Source organism: Metopolophium dirhodum, chromosome 5 (genome assembly GCF_019925205.1).
Source record: "Metopolophium dirhodum isolate CAU chromosome 5, ASM1992520v1, whole genome shotgun sequence".
Lineage (NCBI taxonomy): Eukaryota > Metazoa > Arthropoda > Insecta > Hemiptera > Aphididae > Metopolophium > Metopolophium dirhodum.
Window position 1 is genome coordinate 4,345,179 of NC_083564.1, and position 22,711 is coordinate 4,367,889.

The 22,711-nt window shown below is 29.7% G+C and overlaps 2 protein-coding genes across 6 annotated transcripts; one reads left to right on the top strand and one right to left on the bottom strand.

Annotated features, from left to right (window-relative positions):
- The first annotated feature begins 737 nt into the window (after positions 1-737).
- LOC132945765 (uncharacterized) lies at positions 738-5,969 on the top strand. 4 transcript variants are annotated; one of them, XM_061015523.1, is made up of 10 exons: positions 738-1,141; positions 2,094-2,393; positions 2,782-2,958; positions 3,783-3,854; positions 3,923-4,092; positions 4,154-4,346; positions 4,417-4,593; positions 4,661-4,828; positions 4,932-5,099; positions 5,408-5,969. In XM_061015523.1, the coding sequence occupies exons 1-10, from the start codon at positions 1,058-1,060 to the stop codon at positions 5,660-5,662; spliced, it is 1,764 nt and encodes a 587-aa protein (XP_060871506.1). In that variant the 5' UTR covers positions 738-1,057; the 3' UTR covers positions 5,663-5,969. The 4 variants fall into 4 exon arrangements, with proteins under 4 accessions (XP_060871506.1, XP_060871507.1, XP_060871505.1 ...); XM_061015522.1 differs by having other exon boundaries at positions 758-1,141; positions 4,655-4,828; XM_061015525.1 differs by lacking the exon at positions 738-1,141 and adding an exon at positions 1,556-1,910 and having other exon boundaries at positions 4,655-4,828.
- Positions 5,970-6,527: 558 nt separating this feature from the next.
- On the bottom strand, positions 6,528-22,491 carry LOC132944441 (sideroflexin-2-like). Of its 2 annotated transcripts, XM_061013770.1 has the most exons (9): positions 20,188-22,491; positions 15,908-16,081; positions 12,922-13,132; positions 12,541-12,666; positions 12,389-12,455; positions 10,232-10,335; positions 7,884-7,931; positions 7,084-7,750; positions 6,528-7,006 (listed from the first exon to the last, which is right to left on the bottom strand). In XM_061013770.1, exons 1-6 carry the CDS (start codon positions 20,334-20,336, stop codon positions 10,253-10,255), a joined length of 810 nt encoding a protein of 269 aa, XP_060869753.1. In that variant the 5' UTR covers positions 20,337-22,491; the 3' UTR covers positions 6,528-7,006; positions 7,084-7,750; positions 7,884-7,931; positions 10,232-10,252. The 2 variants fall into 2 exon arrangements, with proteins under 2 accessions (XP_060869753.1, XP_060869752.1); XM_061013769.1 differs by having other exon boundaries at positions 6,528-7,750.
- Between the last annotated feature and the right edge of the window lie 220 nt (positions 22,492-22,711).

The following is a 22,711-nucleotide window of genomic DNA, read 5'->3' on the forward strand; positions in this document are numbered from 1 at the left end:
GTTTCAGATTTAGATGATTTAAATCAACATTTTGATAATTTACAGTTCATTAAAATTTATGGGGGCCAGAGGGGAAGTAATGCTAACGCGGTTCCCCCTCTGGCTCTCGATACCACAAAAAAAAAAAAAAAGTTCATTAAAATTTAATCGTCCAAGTTATATACTTCAATGTTTGTCTCATTGTTCATTATGATAATGACATTAAAAACCAGGGTCCAGGAGATAATCATTATAATATGTAATTATCGTAAAAAAATAAATACTGATATTATAAATACTACAAAAGTAATTATTAATAATAAAATAAAAACTATATAGAAAGTACTCTTTTTTCAAACAAAATTGAATGATTTATACATAATTCACATACAATGGACATACACGGTCATACATATACGCGAATAAACGATAGACTCGTACAGAATTTTTCTACTGTGAACAAAATAATATTTAAAACACGTAAACATTTTAAATAAATAATATTATCCCGTGTAAAATCAACGATAATATTAATATAATATAATATGATAATAACCAATAGTTAATCTTTTCAAATATAATTAAACAAAAAAATGTTTTAGGATTAGGAAATAGTCGTAGCACATTTATATACGTATGATTATTATAATAATTTATTAACTATACGTCGTTATTTTAAAGGATAATAAAATAAAAATTGGCGCTAGATTAGAAAGTTAATCATTCAGAAGTCGAACAAAAGATAATGGATGTACAAATCAAAATTCACGTAGGTATCAACAATCGAATTATTTTCATTTCGATTGCTCTGTATGGCTATTTTTAAAATTTGTTTGTAAAAAAAAAAACGGTCATAACCTAAAGAATTCGAACAAAAACATCGATGCCATTCTACCAGAAAACGTCTGCTGTTGGTTATACACTTATCCTTAAACCACGGTCCACGAGTATCTTCAAGTGTTGTGTTAGAATTTTTTTTAAACCTTACAGCATTGTGCATTTGTGCATGGTTCGAGCACTGATATTCAACACTGAATACACTATCCAAGGCAATTAACGTCACCAACGACTCGCGATAATGACGGATGCGATTACGGAGTCGTCACCGTACCGGACGCTGGTGAAGTGTGCTCTAAGCCTCGGCCTGCCCGGGAATCTAAAGGTCAGTTGCAGGTGGTTTTATAGTGTTGTAGTTACACATTGTGTACTGACAACAATAAATAATAATAATTGTAATCGTCGAAAACAAGACGCGACGATAATCGTCTAATCTTAATTTATTATACTCAATCATTAAGCAAGACGTCGTTGGCGTTTACTTACTATCGCGTAAAAACTTAGATAAAATAATATCATTAATTCAATTAACGATGCATACTATAATATAGTATATACCCATGTTTCGTGTACATAGGTATACAACCGTACTGTACCGTCCTGTATGTTATGTGGGTCGTCCGCGATAATATGATTGGCGTGCGGTGCTTTTCCCGGTTTTCCCGACGCTGTCCTGTGTATAAGTGTAAATATAGAACGCGCTCGTCGCCGCAAACCGGTTTTGCGTCCGGCCGGTACGCTCGAGAATTACACGTAATCGGTCAACCGGCCAATGGCTGCCGCGCCAAAGGGACTTTGCGGCAGCAGCGGCAGATTGCCGGATTGTAACCCGCCGCCGACAGGCGACAATCGGATTATCGGACTTCTGTAGTTCGGACAGTTTGGTGCTTGATCGGCGTTCGCCTCACGTCGTCCCGCCAAGTGTGTTGTTCTTTATTCCCGTTTCAGCCGCCGCCCCTGTGTTTCGCGCCAAAGATCGTTGTCTTTGAACATTTTTCCCGTGATCCACGAACTGCATTATTTTTCCGGCCGACGACCGACCGCCTGCAGCGCCAGTCGCTTGACGATTTTCTTGTGCGTCCACCTCGTCTGCTGTACGAATTTTCGATTTAAATAATACCACAATACTATGCACCTATGTTGTTTTTTGTACCCAAAGTTTGTGGGGTGGTTTGTCTTCGAAATACAGTTTCGCTTTCACATCGATTGATGTTTCGGTCTTACTTTTTTTTTCATCTAAGTTTTTTAATAAACGCAGATAATTCAATATTTTACAGAAAGATGAGTATGTTGAATTATTGAGATTGCATCGAATGGGATTTCACTTTGAATGTAAAACATTGGCGCACATTATGAAAACGAAAAGACAGAGTTTGAAAAAAACCAGTACCAAGAAGCTGGTAAAAAAGCGATCTGTCGGAAGACCTCGTAAATCAAAAATTAAATATGATGAATTGTCATCTGAAACTTCATTAGAGTGTATAAAAATGCGTACACAAGTAGCTACAAGTATTCCAGTTGAAAAAGCTCAAATCCGCTCAACTTTAAGACAACCCAAGCCTAATTCTGAAGTTCATGTATGTATTTATGTTAATATTCTAAAATATAATTAGATATTTGTATCAGTGGAAAACATTATACAGTAGCAATGTGTTACTGACACCTATTGAAATATTAGTGAGTATTAGTGTATGCTTTTTTTATCTTCATCATTCTCTATTTTCTTCAACAAATAACAATTGGGAGGACATATAATTGTGGTTGCTCTCTGAGCATGTGAAAAATGTATTGCTGCTTGCCACTATTTATTTTAATTTTTGTTTTATGCACCTACCTAGGTATTATAGTTTAATTGTTATTAGATTTTGATAATTTGAACTAGGTACTTGTTATATTATTAGACATAAGTAAATTTATTTAAAGACAAAGAAATTGTTGTATGGTTAATGTTGTTTTTAAATTTAGGTGTCCTCTTCTAGCTCTATGGAAAACATTGTCTATCGACCTCCAATTGCAAAGACTACAAGTGCACTTTTAAGAAATATGTTGCTTTCAACAGATAGAACTAGGTTTAATAGATCTTCAGCAAATGCTAGTCTTACTATTTCAAACAATAGCAATCCATATTGCAACTATTATCAGGTACTGATTTTTTTTAAATTTTAATTTCCTAATTATTTCAACACTAACAAACCTAACATTTCACTTGTCATTAACTAGCTAGGTATTTTTACTATAGTAAATAACTGATTTTTTAATTGTAAAAGTCTATAGCACTGACTTTATGGTCTCTAAAAAATCATACCAGAAACAGCGGTATAAGTACACTATTTTTAAATTAATCTTTTTATTTGATTTTCACCCATATTTTATCTTTTGTGTTTATCTCAAAATATACAATCTTGTAATATAACACTGACATAATATGTGTTAAAACTTATATTTGATTTTGCATTATGACAACACCTTTTGAGTGAAATTTACCATTACACATCAAACATAATTATTACCACTATTATGCTTCATAATATAGTGTTCATAACAAAGATGACCAAAGACTATTGTTTAATGAAGGTATCTGGTGAGAATGCCCAGGGGTTAAAGTCGGAAAAAATTCCAGAGGGGACTAATGTCTCCATATAATTTTAAGCGTTCCATATATAATGTTATGTATAATGTCTAATGTACAAAATCCTAATTTGTTAAAGGGAACACTTTTTAACCGCCGTCAGAGGTAGGGGACTGAGTCCTCCTGCCCCCCCCCCCCCCCCAGTAACTTCTGAGAATGCCATATGTATGTTTTATAATAGGAATGTTAATGTCTTAGTTACTACTCAATGCGTTATCTCATAGGATAAAATAGAAGATGTACCTATATTTATAAAATACAATTAACAACCCGTCAACCCTTTATTTCACTTATGCTCGTTGCATGACTGTATTAATTTTAAAACAATATGTTTTAGTTGAACAAATCAAAACCTCTAAATCTAGAAGTTTCGCATAGAGCTTCATCGTTTGCTGAAAACTCATCTCGAGTAATTTGTGCATTATAAAGAATTTATTGATATTTTGATTTATTCACACTTTTGTGTTTACTTTTTAGATAAAGTGGAAAAACAGCAATAAAAAGTTAAACATACCTACAAAAGAAATCAAATCTACTGTATCTGGAAGTGGTTATCTATCTAACCTTCAAGCTTTTCCTGATATCCCACAACTGGCTGATGTAGACATTAATGCGAGTTTTGAGCTAGATAACTCTAACTATAGCATGTAAAATTATATGAATAATTTATATTATTATTCACAATTTTAAATAATTTATTTTCTATAGAAATGATCAAACTGATACAGAAACAACAATGCTATGTATTGATGATTCTGATACCTTGAGTAATGAGTCTGCAGAGAACATTGAAAAAGAACAGCAAGAGTTTGATCAACGTTGGGCTATGTCAGTTCGTATGGAAAGTGGAGAAATGTCAACACCGTTTGTTAACTGTGAAACATTTAATCCATTAGACGATGTAAATTATTTCTACAAATGTTACTATCCCGATTAAAGCAAGAAGTATATTTGGATTTGTTGCTTTTTAGGTTTCTCTCTTAGGGCCACAAGATACAGCATTAGTACAAAATGATGTTATACAAAATTACATAGAAACAAATAATGTCCAGTTCATGCAACTTCCAGATTCCAGTTGTGAAGTGATTAGAACCTTGCAGTACTATGAATCAAGATTATTAACAAGTCCTTGGTCTTTTCCAGAACATGTAACACAGAAATATGTTTATAACTTTTTTATATTAATTATTAAGTCAAATTATTATTTAGTTACAGAATCATAATGAGTCTATTTCAAATGAACAGACAGGGCATGGTGAGCAACAGGATCAAACAATAGGATCAAACCACACTCTAGCAGAATTTGCAAACATGCTTCCTTGTCCAATTGCTGGTTGCTTATGGTATTCACATTCTGCAACTTTATATGTTCATTTGTTTACAGTAAGTAATTTTGTTTTCAATCTTTTTCTTCTTAAGTTAATTATATGAGTTTTACTTAAATATAACATAACATAACATAATATATTAATTGTTTTATTATTAGTGCCACCAAGAAATGATATACTATGGAAATTCAATTGCACATGTGTTCAGATGTCAAGATATTCAAAATTTCTGCTTTTTTACTCATTTACAATTCGTACAAAATACCATTTATATAATCACCGTTGCATTTGATAGCTATAGTCGTACATTTGTAGCCACCATTCAGGTATTATTGTATTAGATGTAATTATTTGAATATTAATTTCATATAAGATTAAGCTCAGGTGGGGTGCTTCTATTCACGTAAGTGGTAATGTGGCCATGGGGGTTAATGCTTGCCTCAATTTCATTAGCGTCACCGTATAGCTTGTATTTTCCTAAACACAGCAATTTTTTGGTTGTGTCCAATCGTTAGAAATATAAGTTAATAACGAAAATCAATTTTATCGAGCGGGGTGGTCATTGCCAAACTTAATCTTATATAATAAAATATAGTTAACAATATAATTGTAATAATAATTTGGTTGTTTTCAGCATGTTTCATCATATGGTGACAATACAAGTGCTTCACAAACTACAGCTATACTGACCACTAGTAATTTATGTAACGATACTGATCAACATTCGTGGAGTGGCCCAGTACAGCCTTACAGTGTTCCATTGGATGTACTACATGCTGATGGTAGATGTTTATTCATTGACCCTACCAACTCTGAACAGATGATTATCAATGTTAACTTAACAGTGCCATTGATTTATTCAAATGATTCAATGTTTGCCTGCTTATGAATATTATATTTGTATTCTTTATCATGTTTTATAGTATTTATATAGTACCTACAATGCTATATCCAAGTTATTATGTTTTACATAACATTCTTGTTACATGTTTAATTGTTTTACTTTGTTGTTAATTTATAATTATTTAACTTTTTTTGTTGGTAAGGTACAGACTGTTTGATATATAAATTACTATTATTATTAAATGATAAGTATAAGAAATATTACCTTTATATAGATAGCATATGATACTATTGTGTCTCTTATACAAATGCTTAATTATTTTACTTTTTATTACAGTACATTACTTTATTTATGTTAATTTTCTCCTTACCATTTAAAATTAAAAAAGAAACACAATTATTATGTTAAGTAATTATAGCTGGTAATTGAGTTTGATAGCTATTTATAGTTTTGTCCCAATACTAAAAAGTATGATTAAATTATTATTTATTTATAAGTTAATAATTGATAATTTTGTTAAATTGTATTGTTGGCATCTTTATAATTACAAATTTTTACATATGTGTAAATAATTAAAATTTGAATTACCTCATCTAAAGTGTTGTAATTAGAAAGTTCCAAATATGTTTGGTTTAAACTTAAGTGACATTGGTTTCAAATGTATTTTATGTACCTATTATTAAATATTGTATATTATTTAAAACTTAATAATTATATAAGACATATATTTATTTTTCAGTAATAAAATATTTTTCTGTAATTACAGATATACTTTGTAAAATTAATTATTTCTATACACGTATTTCAATATCAAACAATCTTCATGATACATTTTTAGCCAAAGATTACTAAAACATAATCCAACTAAGATAAACTTTGACAATGACAGCTTTATTATTGAATGGGTTTGTGAATACTGGATCAAGTGATAAACTATAATCATCTCAAGTATCTAAATGTCCAGATACTTATTTATTGGTTGATTAATGGTAAACTTAAGTATGAAGAAAGTATATTTATTGAGCACTAAAGCCTTGAAAATCAGCAAGTGAGACTAAAAGATTATTACATGAACTTTATTAATTAGCCGCTAAAAAACATTAAATTAACCAAAAATGCTTGCTTGGAATCTTTAAATCATTATTTAATTATAGGCTAGTGGTGTAGCAAAAGCTGTAATTGAGAGGCTGCTGTCTCCGTGTTTTTCAATGGGTAATGGTCGATGGATGGATAATGGCATATAGGTGATAATTTAGTATTCTAAATTAACTATAGGCCTCTGAACACTTTTAAGTTCACCATGCTACTGCATAGGTTTAGGTAAAATGTAATTATGGCGGCGTCGCGGAAGTAATGCGAAAGCAATTCCCACGGCGCCGTCGGTTAAACCTGAAAAAAAAAAAAAAAAAAAGTTAAAATGTAATTACTAATAAGTGACTAATAACAACCTAATATTGGTACATTACTGTTAGGGCCCCATAGATGTTGATGATTTTTGCATGTTTTTTGGAACATTATACTCCATAGACGACGATGCTTTCTTAGCTTAAAATATGTTTCAATAACATACACATCCATAAAACTAATTTTAATTTTGCAATTATTTGATAAATGTAATTTTTAAGGTTTTAAGAACTTCTTACATTTTTTTTAACGATTGATTGTAACACCGAAGTATTACAAAAAATACTAAAAACAAAATTTGGAATTATTTTCTAGATAAAAACTCGTTTTGAAATTCAAATCACATATGTTTACAAATTGTAAGAATGTGATTTTTTAATTTTAAATTGAAAAAATTATTTTTTACTTTATTAAAGTATTGAGGTGATTAACATAATATACTATTTTTTGCATTTTTTATGTCATAAATTCATATTTTTCCAGGGCATTAACATCCGGGCCCTAATAACTATTAGACTAATTTTATTACTAAATAAGTAGTAAATGTACACTAGTTAATAATATTAAAAAGTTTATTAAAATGTAAAATATAAATTGTAATTATTAGTTGATAATATTTTTTAAAGTCCTTTATTGAAGTATAATGTATCTGAAAGTTCAGCAGATTTTTCAGTGACTTGACTATAAGCTTCTTTATCAAATTGCTTTAATGTACTCAATTTAACAGAACTGAAAAGTGAAAATACATAATACTAGACGTCTTGGCTGCACATATAGATTATAGTCGTTTAGCATATATTTATACCATTTATTTTTTTTTTAAGTCAATCAAGTATATGAACTATGAAAACAAATTACTTACCTAAATTGTGGAAATACAGCACATGCTGTTGGGAGCATACCAATGAGTCTGTGTAAACAAATTTATATAAAAAGTTTTATTTATGTTATTAAAATAATATACAAATATGATTTATCAAATTAATAGGTATTCAAAAATATAATACTATAGTACAGACTACAGGGACAATAATCAATATGTATTTAACATTTTAGATTCTGAGCAGGGCGATGAATGTATTGATTTTACAATGAAATGTGTTTTTTTTTTATTGTGTGTACACAAAAGTGTAACTAGTTGAAATAATGGTTCGATTTTTAACTTCAGTATCTTGTTCGATTGGAAAGTGAATCTAGTTGGTGCGTTAGGGAGGTCAATATCCCATATTCTCATTAGTCTATTAAAGCACCGGGAAAAATAGGTATAAGGAAAAAAAAAAACCAAAATTATAATATAATCAAAATTTTTCCTTTATTCTATTACTGTTACTTAATAATAATAATTGTATTGTTATTATCAAATAATATTAAAAAAACAAAAATTAATTTATATAATACATTACATTTAAAAAAATGGTTTTTTAAATTTATATTTTAAACTAAAAAAAACTAATTTCTAACTTCTAACTTAAGTTACTATTTTCACAAAACTAACTTCTATCGAACTAAGTTAGAAATTTGGTAAATTTCAGAAACTTACTCATATCCTAACTTAGTTACTTTTTATAATAAAGTACCTAACTTAACTAGTTGAAAAAAGTGTCTAACTTGCTCAGCTTTGAAATTGGATAAAATAAATATATACCTAATTAATTGTATATTTGAATGTATAATTAATTAATTTATAATTTTTATAATACTGATAACACAGCATATAGATTGTATATTATGTTTTGTGATGATCATGACTAAGTAGATTTCATGCCAGCATAGACCTATTAACTTTAGACCCAAGTGTAGTCTAATATTAGTTATAGCGATATTGATATTAAAGTACATGCAGTTAAAAATTCCCAGGGGGGGGGGGCAATGGCCCCCTTGGCACCCATGTTTATACCACGTACTAAGATAGTCCGAACGGCGCGCTTTAGACCTATTAAGTTTATAAGTCTATGCATGCCACTATGCCAGTGATGGTGATAATGCTAATTCTCTGATTATATTATCATTTTGGTTTTTTTTCCGGGATTCAGAAAAATAACTTAAAAATCAAGCAAAGACAGGATTTTTTAAACTCCCCCCCCCCCCCACCATATGGACATTTTATAAATATAATATATGTACATTGTACTTAGGTACATATATAATTATAATAATTTATGAGGAATAAATCTAGTTTAGCACCCACGGTAATTTTTAAATTTTTTTTTCGGAAATCTTATGTATTATAAGTATTTATAACGAGTTAATAAGAACGATGTTGCAAAAATTCATTAGTTTTTAAGTTATAGCCTAAGTTATATCCCCCCCCCCCCCACACACACACACACACATCAATAATTCCTAAACACGCCTCTTGCTTCTACTACCTATTAAAGGTCTGCACGGACCGATACTTTATACAGCCCGGTCCGGCCTGGTAAAATTTTTAGAAAGCCCGGCCCGGCCCTGCCCGTGAATAGTTTTTGTCGTAAGTAAACCTGGCATGGGTAGACCCATTTTTTTATTTATTTGTCTGGTCCTGCCCAATACCTATCTAAAAATTGAATGGATTAAGCACGGCATGGTTAAGTCCATATATTTTTCGTCCATCATGATGACCATGGTAAAATAATTTTTGAGAAAGCCCAGTCCGAAGTTTTTGTAGTTTTTAAGTAGAGACCTCTATTCTTTTAAAATAATTTTTTTTTTTAATGATAAAATTGTGTAGGTACTAGGTAGTAGGTAGTAGGTAACTGTTTTAATTTACATAACCTCCAAAGGTCGTAGGTATTCAAGAAAATCAGAAGAAAATTAGAATTCACCAACATGTTGAGCATACAAAATACAAATACTAACAAATATCACACAATATACTCAGTCTTTCGAATAACAAATTAAGTAGTAAGTACTAAGTACCTAATATATTATAACTAACTTTTAAAATATTATTAAGGATTTTATTTAAGAAAAGTCCGGCCCGCCCCGGCCCGTAACTTTTGTGCTAATTGATGGTCTTGCAATTTATAGATTCCGGCTCGGCCCAAAGTCCGTCCGGGCTGGGCTTACCCGGAATTGTGCAGGTCTTTACTATACCTATACATACTATAGTATACATTTGTAACTGTATGTCATTTTTATAATGTCAGTAGGTATTTCGCATATTTTGGTAAAAAATATAACTCTGACAATTAATTATGTATATTAATTTATATAATATGTAGTACTTACATAATTCCAAATCCAATTGAATTAAAAGCAAAAATGTGCCCATTTATTTTTTCTAAACCAGCAGCTTTTGTTATCCAACACGTCTTCCAAATATTGAATTAAAACTAAAAATAGCAATAATTGTAATTTCATATTTGTACAGAGATGGCAAGTGCCTCATTGGTAAGTACCTAGGTATTTTAATTTTAATTATATATTTTAATACAACACGTCATATATCAATTGCGTAGTGACGTATTGTTACTTTAACATCAATTTATTCTTATAATGTAGCCTGTAGGTATGTGAGTATGCAACATGTGCCTATAAAACACAATTTAAGCAACTTATGGTATATGGCTATATTCAGTGTCCTAGCCAGAATTATGAAAGGGGGGTGGGGGTTTAAGTATAAATTAAACAAAGTTTCTTACAGTTTTCATAAATAGATAATACAAATAAATAATAATACATTTATTAGGGGATGGCAATGTGTGTGTGGGGGAGGTGAAACACTCAAAACCCCCTGACTATATAATGTATTTATGGCATAATTAATGTACCTAATATTAAGCCATAAAGATATTAGTAATAAGGATATTCAAGGTATAGGTTAGGTTAGCTAAAGGGAATCATATTTTATGAATTTGAGATTTCAAATATTATTCAGTGTGCGCAGTGACGCGGTGTACGGGTGTAGGTAACTAATTAGTACCTAATTATAAATGATATTAATTATCTTTGTCAACGATTTAAGGGGATGTCAGCGCACTATTTGTTTTCTCTCTTTGACCCACGCGCAACATAGACAAAACGCATTTGCGCAGAATCGTTTTTTCTATGTTTTCAAGTAATCTTAGAGTAAAATCACCCATTACAAAAAAGATAGAGAATAATATTTTTGAGAGAATGTCATATGGATTTTAGATTTTATTGTTATTTTACTTTGTATTTGAGTTTCAAAATAAACAAAGAATGTTGTAAATTTAAATGATGTTTAAATTGTTTTGAAACAATATTTAGAGAAATCGATATGACATTCCCTCAAAAATATTATTCTCTATCTTTTTTGTAATGGGTAATTTTACTCTAAGATTACTTAAAAACATAGAAAAAACGATTCTGCGCAAATGAGTTTTGTCTATGTTGCGCGTGGGCCAGAGAGAGAAAACCAATAGCGCGCTGACATCCTCTTAAGAACTCTTATTTATTCCCACTACCTATATTTTAATCTATTTTAGATTTTTAGATTATGAGCGGATCGATCAAAAGTAAAATATTTCCAGTTTTCAAAATAATCGGGTAAACCAAAAAACAAGAAAAAAACTTCGGAAACGGAAATAACGTTATTAACGGTGCGAAACGTAACGTCTTTCGTATGCAATACGGAAAAGGGAAGGAACTTCACAAAACGATGATGAATGAATGGTGTGATTTATAGGTATAGGCATTGAAGGTATTCTATATTTTTGCAGTACTTATGTCTTATACTCGATTTTTGTCATTTTTATTGCATTTTTTTTTTGGATATTTAAAACAATCTTATAATAGTTTATAAATTATAATGCTACATAATGTGTATATTTATTTGTATGTTTTAGGATTAATTTTTAATTTTGTAAATATGCAATAGGTCAAATTTTAAGTTTTAATAGTTTTATGCCGCGGTTGCTAATATGTCGCTGGTATTCTATAGGGGGACGGAGTGGCCGAGCGGACTAAGGCGTCGGTTGCAATGCGCACCGTCGCTGGTTTGAACCTAGGGCATGGCAGATAACTACAGGAGCCCAAATCAAAAAATTCTGCCAAAAATAAACAAACACGTGTAAACAAATCTACAGTACGTCAGTACCTTCCCCCACAGTACCACAGGCTAATAATCTTAGTAATTGAAGCCTTAACCCTATTAGAAAAAAAAATGTATTCTATTAGTTTTTAAATTTGCTTCTTGTTATTTTCACAGCTGATTTATTGTATCACAAAATTAATTGTAAAACAAGTTTTAAAAGATAATGTTTATTTATTATAAGGTAGGTACATATCTAGCCATCTAGGAAACATCTGGTATATGGTAAAGTATTTTAAGTTTTGTGTGCTGCATTAAAATAATTTAAGTCATGCAAAATTTATTAATTGAATTACCTAGGAACATTATAATATTTAAGAGTTCTTACATACCTACTCCCGGAGCGAGCATTATAATTCTAGTAACTATGGTTTCTCCTATGCCTTTTAATCCAGCAAACTGTAAACAAATAGCAAAAATATTGTTAAAATAATTTTATTTGTGTTTAATTGTATAATCTTAACATAAAATAGTAAATACTAACTCTTGAATATCCAACTTTTTCTTTATTACAGTCATATATTCTTACACCATCTATGATTTCATTGTGTCTCATTATTGGTACATTAATAAAACTGGCACTCGCAAATGTTATCAATGGGACAAACCGCTTTGGTAATTAAAAAAACAACAAATACAAATTAGATATAATTTTAATTATGAATAATGAATCTATAATCAAGCATTTAGTAGGTATTATTATTACATCTGTAGCGAATTCAAATATTTATTATATTATTAACATACCGTGTAATCGCTAAAAATACTATATATATCTGGAGACGAATGAAAATAATATTCATAGAAAAGGCGTAACGGGTAAAATATTACATACTACATAATGTTATTGGATTAATAGATTTACATAAAGTATTGGATGACATATCTTGCTAAGGAGAAATCTTTCAATATGAAATGCAGCCAAAGTCGATGTAGCTGTGGCAGCCAAAATGGATATTCCGAATCTAAATTGATTAGTTGGAATGAATTTGGTATCACCGTTACGGTTAGTAAAATTTACTAATGAATCGTATGATTGATTGAGACCATGCCAAGCATAACTGGAATAATTCTTTCTAAAATATTATAATAAATATAATGTATAGTAATGAAGGTATAAATAATTTAATAATAAATATACTATTTGAACTATTTTTACATAATTTATGAATATAATGCTACCTATACAATATACTATGCTTTTATTATATAACAATAACTATATGTACAACTTAAATATTATAAGCTCAATAATAAATTTAAAATATGTATTTATTGTATAGACTAATGAGTATAGACCAGTGCTCGACTTGGTAAAATTAAAGTAGGGGATCGTGAGACTCTGGTAACATTTTAAAAAAGAGCGTCCCCATCACTTGTTGAACATTATTGAGCCGTGGGGGTGTGGGCATGTGGACTATGCCCTGACACCTCCTAATGCAACCTCTTTAAAATCATATAAAAATATTTATAAATAATCAATTGAAAAAAAAAATACAAGTTAATATAAGACATGGGTAATTATTGTAGCAACCTATTATAAATAATATTATTATAGTTATAACTTATAAATAATATCAAACTCAAATGGATAATCAACGTAAATAAATTAATCATATTAATCCATAAGACACATTATGATGGTATCTCGCACATTTTGATACAAATACAGAATTATGAAGCATCCCGAGCGTTCCTCTTAAAAATAATAGTTTGGCTACGCTAAAATGTCTGAAAAAATAGTTGGAGTACTCCGTTCTCCTGCGTCCTGCACATAGGCGCAACTAGGGTTAAAATTCTGGTGGGGGGGGGCTAGCAAAACTATTTATTAAAAATAACCTATAGGAGGCTTATATCTAAATCAATAAAGGTTTTTTTCGGGGGGGGGCTAAATCTTAGTCAGGGGGGATAAGCCCCCCCCCCCCCCAGTTGCGTCAATGGTCCTGCAGTACATACGCAATACAGTACAATTATATCATAATATGATAATACTATAATACATAATCCATATTATCATTGGGACAATGGGTTTAAGCTATAACTGTTGATGAATTATTATTATTTATTTTTAAGTATATATATCGGTAGTCAGTAGTAAACTAATGTACCATATTAATCTATATTAAAATGTATATAATATAAATATTGATAAAATGTAATATATATTATATAATATTATGCCTACCTAGGTAGCTAGTAGGCCCTATATAGGCATAATTAAATATTTAAACATACATTTTTCAGTTCATTATTTATATTCTATTTTGAATTCTTATTTTGCATTAATATCATTAGTATTTAAGTTCAAATTTAATGATATATCTCACAAATATAATTGATCAAATTTACCAATATTACGGAGTAGAGACTTGGACTGGGCTCTATCCAAATTTTCAACTTTCAACCAAACACGCCGAATCCAAGCATTTGAGATGTGGATAGTGGATATACCGCAGAGTATTAAAAATTAATTGTGCGATCACATATATCGAATATCAACGTATTATAACTAATTAATAAGATCTGAAAGTAGTGAAAACAAGAAAAACGCGAAAACTTCAATATTTGGGACATGTTATGCGATTCATCCAAAAGAATATAGTCTACTCCAACTAATAATTCAGGGAAAAATAGGTGGGAAAAGGAACCGCGGACGACCTCAAGGCTCAAATATCTTGGATGGAAAACCTAAGAAATTGGTTCAATATATCTACGATATCATTATTCAGAACAGCCTGTAAATTCTTATATACACAATATTTTACTTGTCAAATTTTACATATTAAATTATAATAATAATTATAAAAAAAAACATAAAATATTACAAAAAAAAATCGTTGCCACACATTTTTGTAGGCCCTAGGTACAGTGCCTATGCGCTAATATGGTCCTGTATACCTATATTGTTTATGATAATTCAGTGGCGTAACTGGATAAAAATCTAGGGGAGGCAAATAAATGAACCTCCCGTTCGGCCGTTCCTGTAGTCATAATCGCGATTTCAAGATAATAACGTGTTTACAAATCACGGATAATAATAGTCACCGATAATGCGATTATTGCAATAACAGTAACACTGACAATACCTACATTTATTTTATTCAACAAGATAAACCTAAAATAAATATAAAACTTTTATAAAGTAATTTGAGGAAAAAAAATATTTTTCTATTATAATATTATGTTAACAGTCTTGTTAAGAATACTTTTAAATGTGGATTATTTGGAGGGGGGCAAGTGCCCCTTGCCCCCCCCCCCCCCCCCCGAAATTACGCCCACTAATAATTGATAATTATATTTATTTTTAAGTTTTGATATAATATAATAATATATCTAATACCTATTAATTAATTAGTATATTAATAAAAATATATTAATTCATTCATTAATTTATAAGATATTATAGAAATAATAGATTAAAATAAATATTAGCTATTTGAGTAAAGTGCATAGTAAAAACAGCACAATTTAAGTTTTTTTTTTGATGGATAGTGACTTTTAAGTGCAATTACTTACAAGGTAGGTACCTACCAAATTTGCCTACACTCTACAGTCTACAGTATTAGCTTTATGGGAAAACGAGTAATACACGATAGTTTACCCAATTTAATATTAATTGTATAAATAATACAATCTAAATGAATTAAAAAAAATTAAGAACTTCAAAATTATATGAGTAGTAACTATAAAATATAAATAGGACTTAATATAAAACTACGTAATATTTTGTAATTGTTCCTTAATAAACGAATATTAATATGATATTACCCTGTAAAATATTTTGATAATTCAAAAACTGTAGTTTTTTTATAGGTATATGCTACCTATACCTTATAAAACATATAACTTACGTCAGTTGAGATAGTAGAACAGCAACTAATAATGATTTTCCAATTGGTATAAATGATAATCGTCCAAAACGATTTTGAAGTTCATTAGTGTCGGGGTGAATTACACTTTCGTAGATTTGATGTGCATATAACAGTTTTGTTTCTGTGATATCATCATTTGAAATTGATCCATTTCTATTCCAGTATTGATCATTAACATAGAAGTATAGAACAAATGGTCAAATATCATAAAATATACACGAAATTATAAAATTATATGATTAGGACTTAGGAGGACTATATATGAGTTGACTAATGAAAACAAATATCATGAGCTACATGAGCTCTGAAGCATAGTATACAAATGCCATATAGTCCATACTAAATTACTTAGGTATATGGATAGCCGGTAAGTATATACTACTATTACTAATTACTACTAAATCTTTAATCTACTATAGGTAAATAGGTAGGTATCTACGCATGTCGTTATTTGAACATTTTGCGCCCCGGGGGCAACATAATTACCCCCTACCAAAAAAAAGTTATTTATTAAAATTAAAGGTTAGCTTACAAGTAAAGGTTAGTCTAACCCAGCGTTCGGAACGTTTACTAAAAAAATGAACTCGTTCACGTTCAGTCCTTAAAAAAGGAACGCGTTCACGTTCACGTTCGTGTTTTTTTCAACAAACGCGTTCACGTTCACGTTCTTTTTAAAAAACAAACGCGTTTAATTGGGTCGTTCATTTAAAAAAACAAACGCGTTAATTGGGTCGTTCATTTAATTTTTTTTTTATGAATCGTTAGCCTGTAGTCAATATAAAAATTAAAACCCATAAACATAAACGACTAAACAAAAAAATAAAAATACAATTTAGACTTTAGACCATATACAATTTATAAAAGTATCTGAATTAATTTTTAATATCTGACACGTATTTGAGTTACATTTTGATAAGGATTTCTTAGTGATAAAATTAAACGAATATTAAGGTACTTATTATGATAAACCGATTAGGTTTATTAAAAATTCGTGGAAATCCATAATATTATTGTTGTTGTATGTCTAGCCGGGGACACTGTAATTTTACGTATTTAATTTACATATTTTGCAATCAAACAAATATTATTATTATAATATAATTAATTAATATATATTTTTATACATATCAAATTTATTAAATAGTAAATAAAATGAACGTCTTAAAAATCGATCAAATTCATTAAAAATATAAGCGTCGTTCACGTCCACGTTCTATTAGCAAAAAACGAGTGACGTTCTCGTATTGTTCACTATACATGAACGTGAACGCGCAAACAAGCATGAACGATCTTTCCAAACACTGGTCTAATCTAACCTAACCCTTAACTACTATGCATTTTGTGACATAAGTGAGGTTTAGCAGCCAAGCGATTTTTGAAATTTTTTTCAATGAGTATTTAATGGTATTTCAATGGTGCAATTAGAATTTATCGGTCGACCTTAGTTTTAAACTTTAAAGTTATGGGTACAAAGTACGCGAGTTTGCGTATTCCAGTTTTCTATTAAATTACTTTACTAACAATAAAATAAAAAGTAAGTACGACAGGTAATTTCAGATACCACCGAAATCGTAAGGATGAAAAAACTCACATTTATAAAAAAAAAGGTGGGTAAGTGGATGTCGCTTTGCTGTACAGTATAAGTTACAATTGGGTCACTGTAATGGATAGTGTTGAATTTTAATTCAATGATATAATATCATTGTATAAAAAAAACGATTCTGAGCAAAAACGGTCAGTCAGCCTATGATATTACCAAGTATATTTGATAATATTATTGTGAATAAAGTAATTTATATATAACCATTTTACGTGGAACCTTGTGTAAATTTTAAATCCTTAACTATAAAAGTTGAACATTTTATAATTTTTTAACTACAAAATAATTATAAAATTTAAAATTTGAACTTTAAATGCTTATAAAAAAAAATTGTGCCTATGGATTTTTAATATTTTTTAACTGGTATTGTAACATTATATCAGGAGCCTTGCATTAAATTTTCACGCTTTTTTACCCAACAAATACAATTTTATTGGTATTTATAGAAAAAAAACTAAAAAAATTGAAAACTGGCTATGTCCGTAAACATATCAAAAAAAGTCAAAATATTTTTAAAACTGTATGGTGTATAGAAAATGAAAACATAAACATTCAGTAAAATTTTCATGTATCTACAGTAATTCGTTTTTGAATAACAACAAAATAGCAAAATCGTTACATTAAAAATTAATTTCAAACGCTCATAAAAATTTAATTTGACTTTCTTGTGGACATTTTTTTTTTGATAAAGGTAGACAAACTTATGGATAATCTTGTATTACATTTTCAAATCTTAGATTTAAAAAGAAAAATTTTTATGAATTCTCAATTTGCTAATTTTTGTGATTTATCCGTATTTTGTCAAGATTTGAACTTTAAATGCTTATAAATAAAAATTGTGACTAAGGATTTTTAATTTTTTTCATCTGCTTTTAAAACAATAATTTAGGCGCCTTCTATAAATTTTCAAGTGTTTTTAACCAACGAATAAAATTTTATTGATATTTATAGAAAAAAAAATTTTAAAAATTGAAACTGAAAATGGTCGTAAACAGCTCAAAAAAAGTCAAAATATTATGAAAATTTTATGGTGCATAGAAAATGCTAATATAAACATTCAATCGAAATTTCATGTATCTACGATCATTTGTTTTAGAGTTGCACCAAAAACCAAAATCGATTTTCTCGTAAACAGATTTTGCATAAAAATTCCCGTTTTTCCTTAATTTTTCTTTGTTTTCCACGCCGCTTTTAACTACTGGGAAATGTTTACTTTTGACTCCCCAAAGTACCAACTAGATTCACTTTCCTATCAGAAAAGTTACTGTTGAAGAAAATCCAAGCATTTTTTCTGTCCTAAAAGGTGATGACAGACACAAAAAAAAATTTAAAAAAAACTCACATCATTGTAAAATCAATAATTCATTCATCGCTTCGCTCAGAATCTAAAATGTGGGCGATACGGGAGTCTGGGAGTAGGCCCGAAGGCCTAGTTCAGACGCCTATTTTGAAAAATTTCTAATTGGGTACCCTTAGATTTCTGTCATGCCCGAAATACAATGCAGACCAACATTGGAGTGCAGTTTTTTTTTTATGGACCTAATTTAATATGACTTAAAAATGACTTTTAGTAATATTATGGATTAAAATATAAAATTTAAAAAACACTTAAAAGTATTTTTATTTTTATTATTATAATAGGTATATAATAAATAGGGCCCGGATTTAAATGCATTCAAAACCATACAAATATGCTCTAAAAAATAGCCAAAAATGACCTTAAAAAATGCATTTTACCACAAAAATGCCATATATTTTTTTTATACAAATTGTAATTTATAAATGAAATATAATTATTATTTATTAATTTATTATTTTATTAAAAAAAAACTGAAAATTTGAAATATGACTATACCTAACCTATGATGTAACACGAACTGACTGATTATTTGTTATTTGACCGAATATGGGTGACGCAGTAATCATCATAAATTAAGATAATATAAAATTTGAATCGAAAAAAAAAATTGACCTATAATATAAGCCTTCTTAAATATCAAGAAAAATAATGTATCTTTAGATAATATTTCAAATAGGCTAAATTTCATATCTATATTGAACAAATATGCATTAAAAACCAACAAAATTACCCGATAATGCTTAAAATGCTCCAAAAATGAAAAAAATGTTAAAAAATGCAAAAAAATGTAAAATAAATTTTGTAGCATTCAAAAACCTCGTTACATGAAACGTATTATGTAGTTAGAAAGCATTGTGTATGATCAACCAAAAAAATATGCACTTTGCATTGAAATCCGAGCCCTAATAATAAGTAAATAAATGACCAAAATCGAAAAATAGTCAACAAATCAATATTGTCTAGTTACGCATGACACGAAAAGAAAATTAACCTAACTTCACGACAATGATAATTTACTTTTAAAAATTAAGTTACAACAATAAAAATCTGAACTAAGTTAATAAGTTAAAAACAAAAATAATTAGTTAGTTAAGTTATTGCCAATACCTTTGGTTATTACTTATTTATTACAGTGTAACTAGCTATTTATATGTAATATAAATTATACTATAGCTAATAGCTATACGTTATTTATATGTTGGTGATCAACCACTTTAGAATATGAAATTTCAGATTATGATTATCATTTAAATTGATTTATTTTTAGAATAAAAAAATAATTGTACAATAGGTACTTACAAATAAGAAAGGTGTAATAATTTGGCATTTTCAATGGTTCCAGAGCTGATGAAGTTCAATTTTGGATTAGTAATCCAAGAATAATACAGCCATCGCCCAAAATAGGTATTTAGGTCCCATGGACATGACACTGTTTTAGGATTTTCCATTATGATAGGTACTGAAAAAAAAACAAAAAATAGGTGAGTACATTAGTACAACATTATAATATATATATATCATATACCTAACCTAACCCTGCGAATAACTTAACTATGTTTGTATCAATATATAATTAATGTACAATTTCGTAATCTATATGACGTTATGGGCAGGGTTCAGGACTTCTATTGTACTTGCATGTTTTTTGTAGTGGTCGTAGATTATTCTAGGTAAGTTATAAGCTTGTATAATGAAATGGCGAAATAAATAAATTATGAATTAAGTTATAAATAAAGTTAGAATTTGAAATGTCTAGCATATTTGTGCATATTTCGTATTTTTTATTTTTATGTACCTACGTAAAATTGTCGGGAAAAATCTCATGTTGGATAACATTCAAAAATATATTTTTTTAAATACCCCTGGGTAGGTAGCATAGGCTCAAATAGCGTTTGAGGTTTAGGGAAGCTGAAGCCTAAGCCCTACTATTATTATAATGAATAAGCTTAAAAAAAAATTAGAAAATGTTTGGGAGTGCAGTTAAAATTATTGGTGGAGGCTTGGCCCATAAATCCCTTCTATTTGCGCATATGGTACCTACGTAAGATTTTATGAGTCTCTTTGTCACAAAACTAATTGACATCTAGATTCTAGATTGTCAGGAGAAGTACTGGCAACATGGTTCCTTCTCCGGTCCTCAATATCAAAAAAAAAAAAAAAAGAATCTAGATTGTACGAAGAAATGAAAATCTTAAATAAAAAGTGTGTAATTATGGTTATATCCAGCTGATCTGTCCATTTAAATTCCGCGATGTGCTGTGGATTATGTCGCGACTCACGAACATATTTTTTTGGGGCAATTTTCCTAAACAATTTTTGGCGGGTGGGTAATTTGGAAAACAAATTTTTGTATTTATAACTATCATTATTGAATAGGTAATTAATATGTTTACGTATATTTGACTGGCTTACTTTAGGATTTAGTATAAGTATTTAATATGAAACAAAACGTGCTGTATTGTTGTGTGTAATTGTGGAACTGGGAAGATATTATTATTATTATCATTAATTTTTGGAACACCGGAAACTATGGCCATTAGCATTTTGTGGGGTTACGGTTGGTTTTGAGCAATACATTTGTATGTGAGGCGATGATTCGTAGAAATCCAGCGTAAGAATCCGGGAGCTGCAAGAGGGCTGCGTACGAGTTGATTCCCGGGTACCTGTTTACCTGCACTGATACCGTTGAGTTGATTCCCTGGTCATTAAATATTATTTTCAATATGTAGTCAAATATTCAGCCTATTAGCCTAGCCTAACCCAAGAAACACCATGAGGAGGTTGGCAGACAAGTTTCTCAAAGATGTTGTTCTTTTTAGTTTTTTCATAATTTGAAAATCATTCAATTTTTTGTTAAAAAATTATTTGTAAAAAAATTTAGTAGGTAAAAATTTATTATTAAAAAATGTAGTTGTTAGGTAAAAAATTGTTATTAAAAACTGTTTGTAATTCGGTAAAAATGTGTAACATTGTTTTTAAAAATTGGTATCGGGTAATGAAATTACCAGTATACCGTAACATATAATGACCTGGGAATCAACTCGTACGTAACTAAAAATGACCCGGGAATCAACTAATACATAAAGTAGGTCTCGGGAATCATCTTACCTACTGCGTGCAGGAGACGCCAAACGATGCCTAATCTTGGGGTCTGAAGATATATTGCAAGTGATCGCTTGCAGTTCTTACGCCATATTATGTAGGTACCCCCCAGTGGCGTGCAGAACATTTTTCAGACCTGAGGCAAACTATACAATTAGACCACCCACCCTACCACCATCAGGTTTTTTCGCTATTTTTTTTGTAACAAATTGTATACATTTATATGATATTTAAAATGTACGATCAAAATAATGCCCAGTTGCACACCTAGTAACCCACCCACCCGTATTTTCCCTGAGGCAATTATCTCAAAAAATAGCTGTTCAGCACGCCACTGTAGGTACCTATAGCAGTATAGCCTTTTTTCTTTTTATTTAAGTAATATCGAGGACCAGGAGAGAACCGCGATTTATGCATTACAGTATAGCCTAAGGTAAGATACATATTACATATAGGTGCATAGTACATTCTACATACCTATACCTACATTATTATAGTAATAGTTTATATTATTATATATATTTCATAAAACCAGTGGTGAATACGCCATTGGGAGGGGGGGGGCTGCGATACGTATTGTTTTATATATAGGAAAAGGGAAATATTAAAATAATACTACTATATATATCCATATAAAATGTACAATGAATCGTGAATGTGTGAGGAGAGGTAAATAGTTGCATTACTCGCATCCCCTAGATCCACCACTGCTTAAGACAAG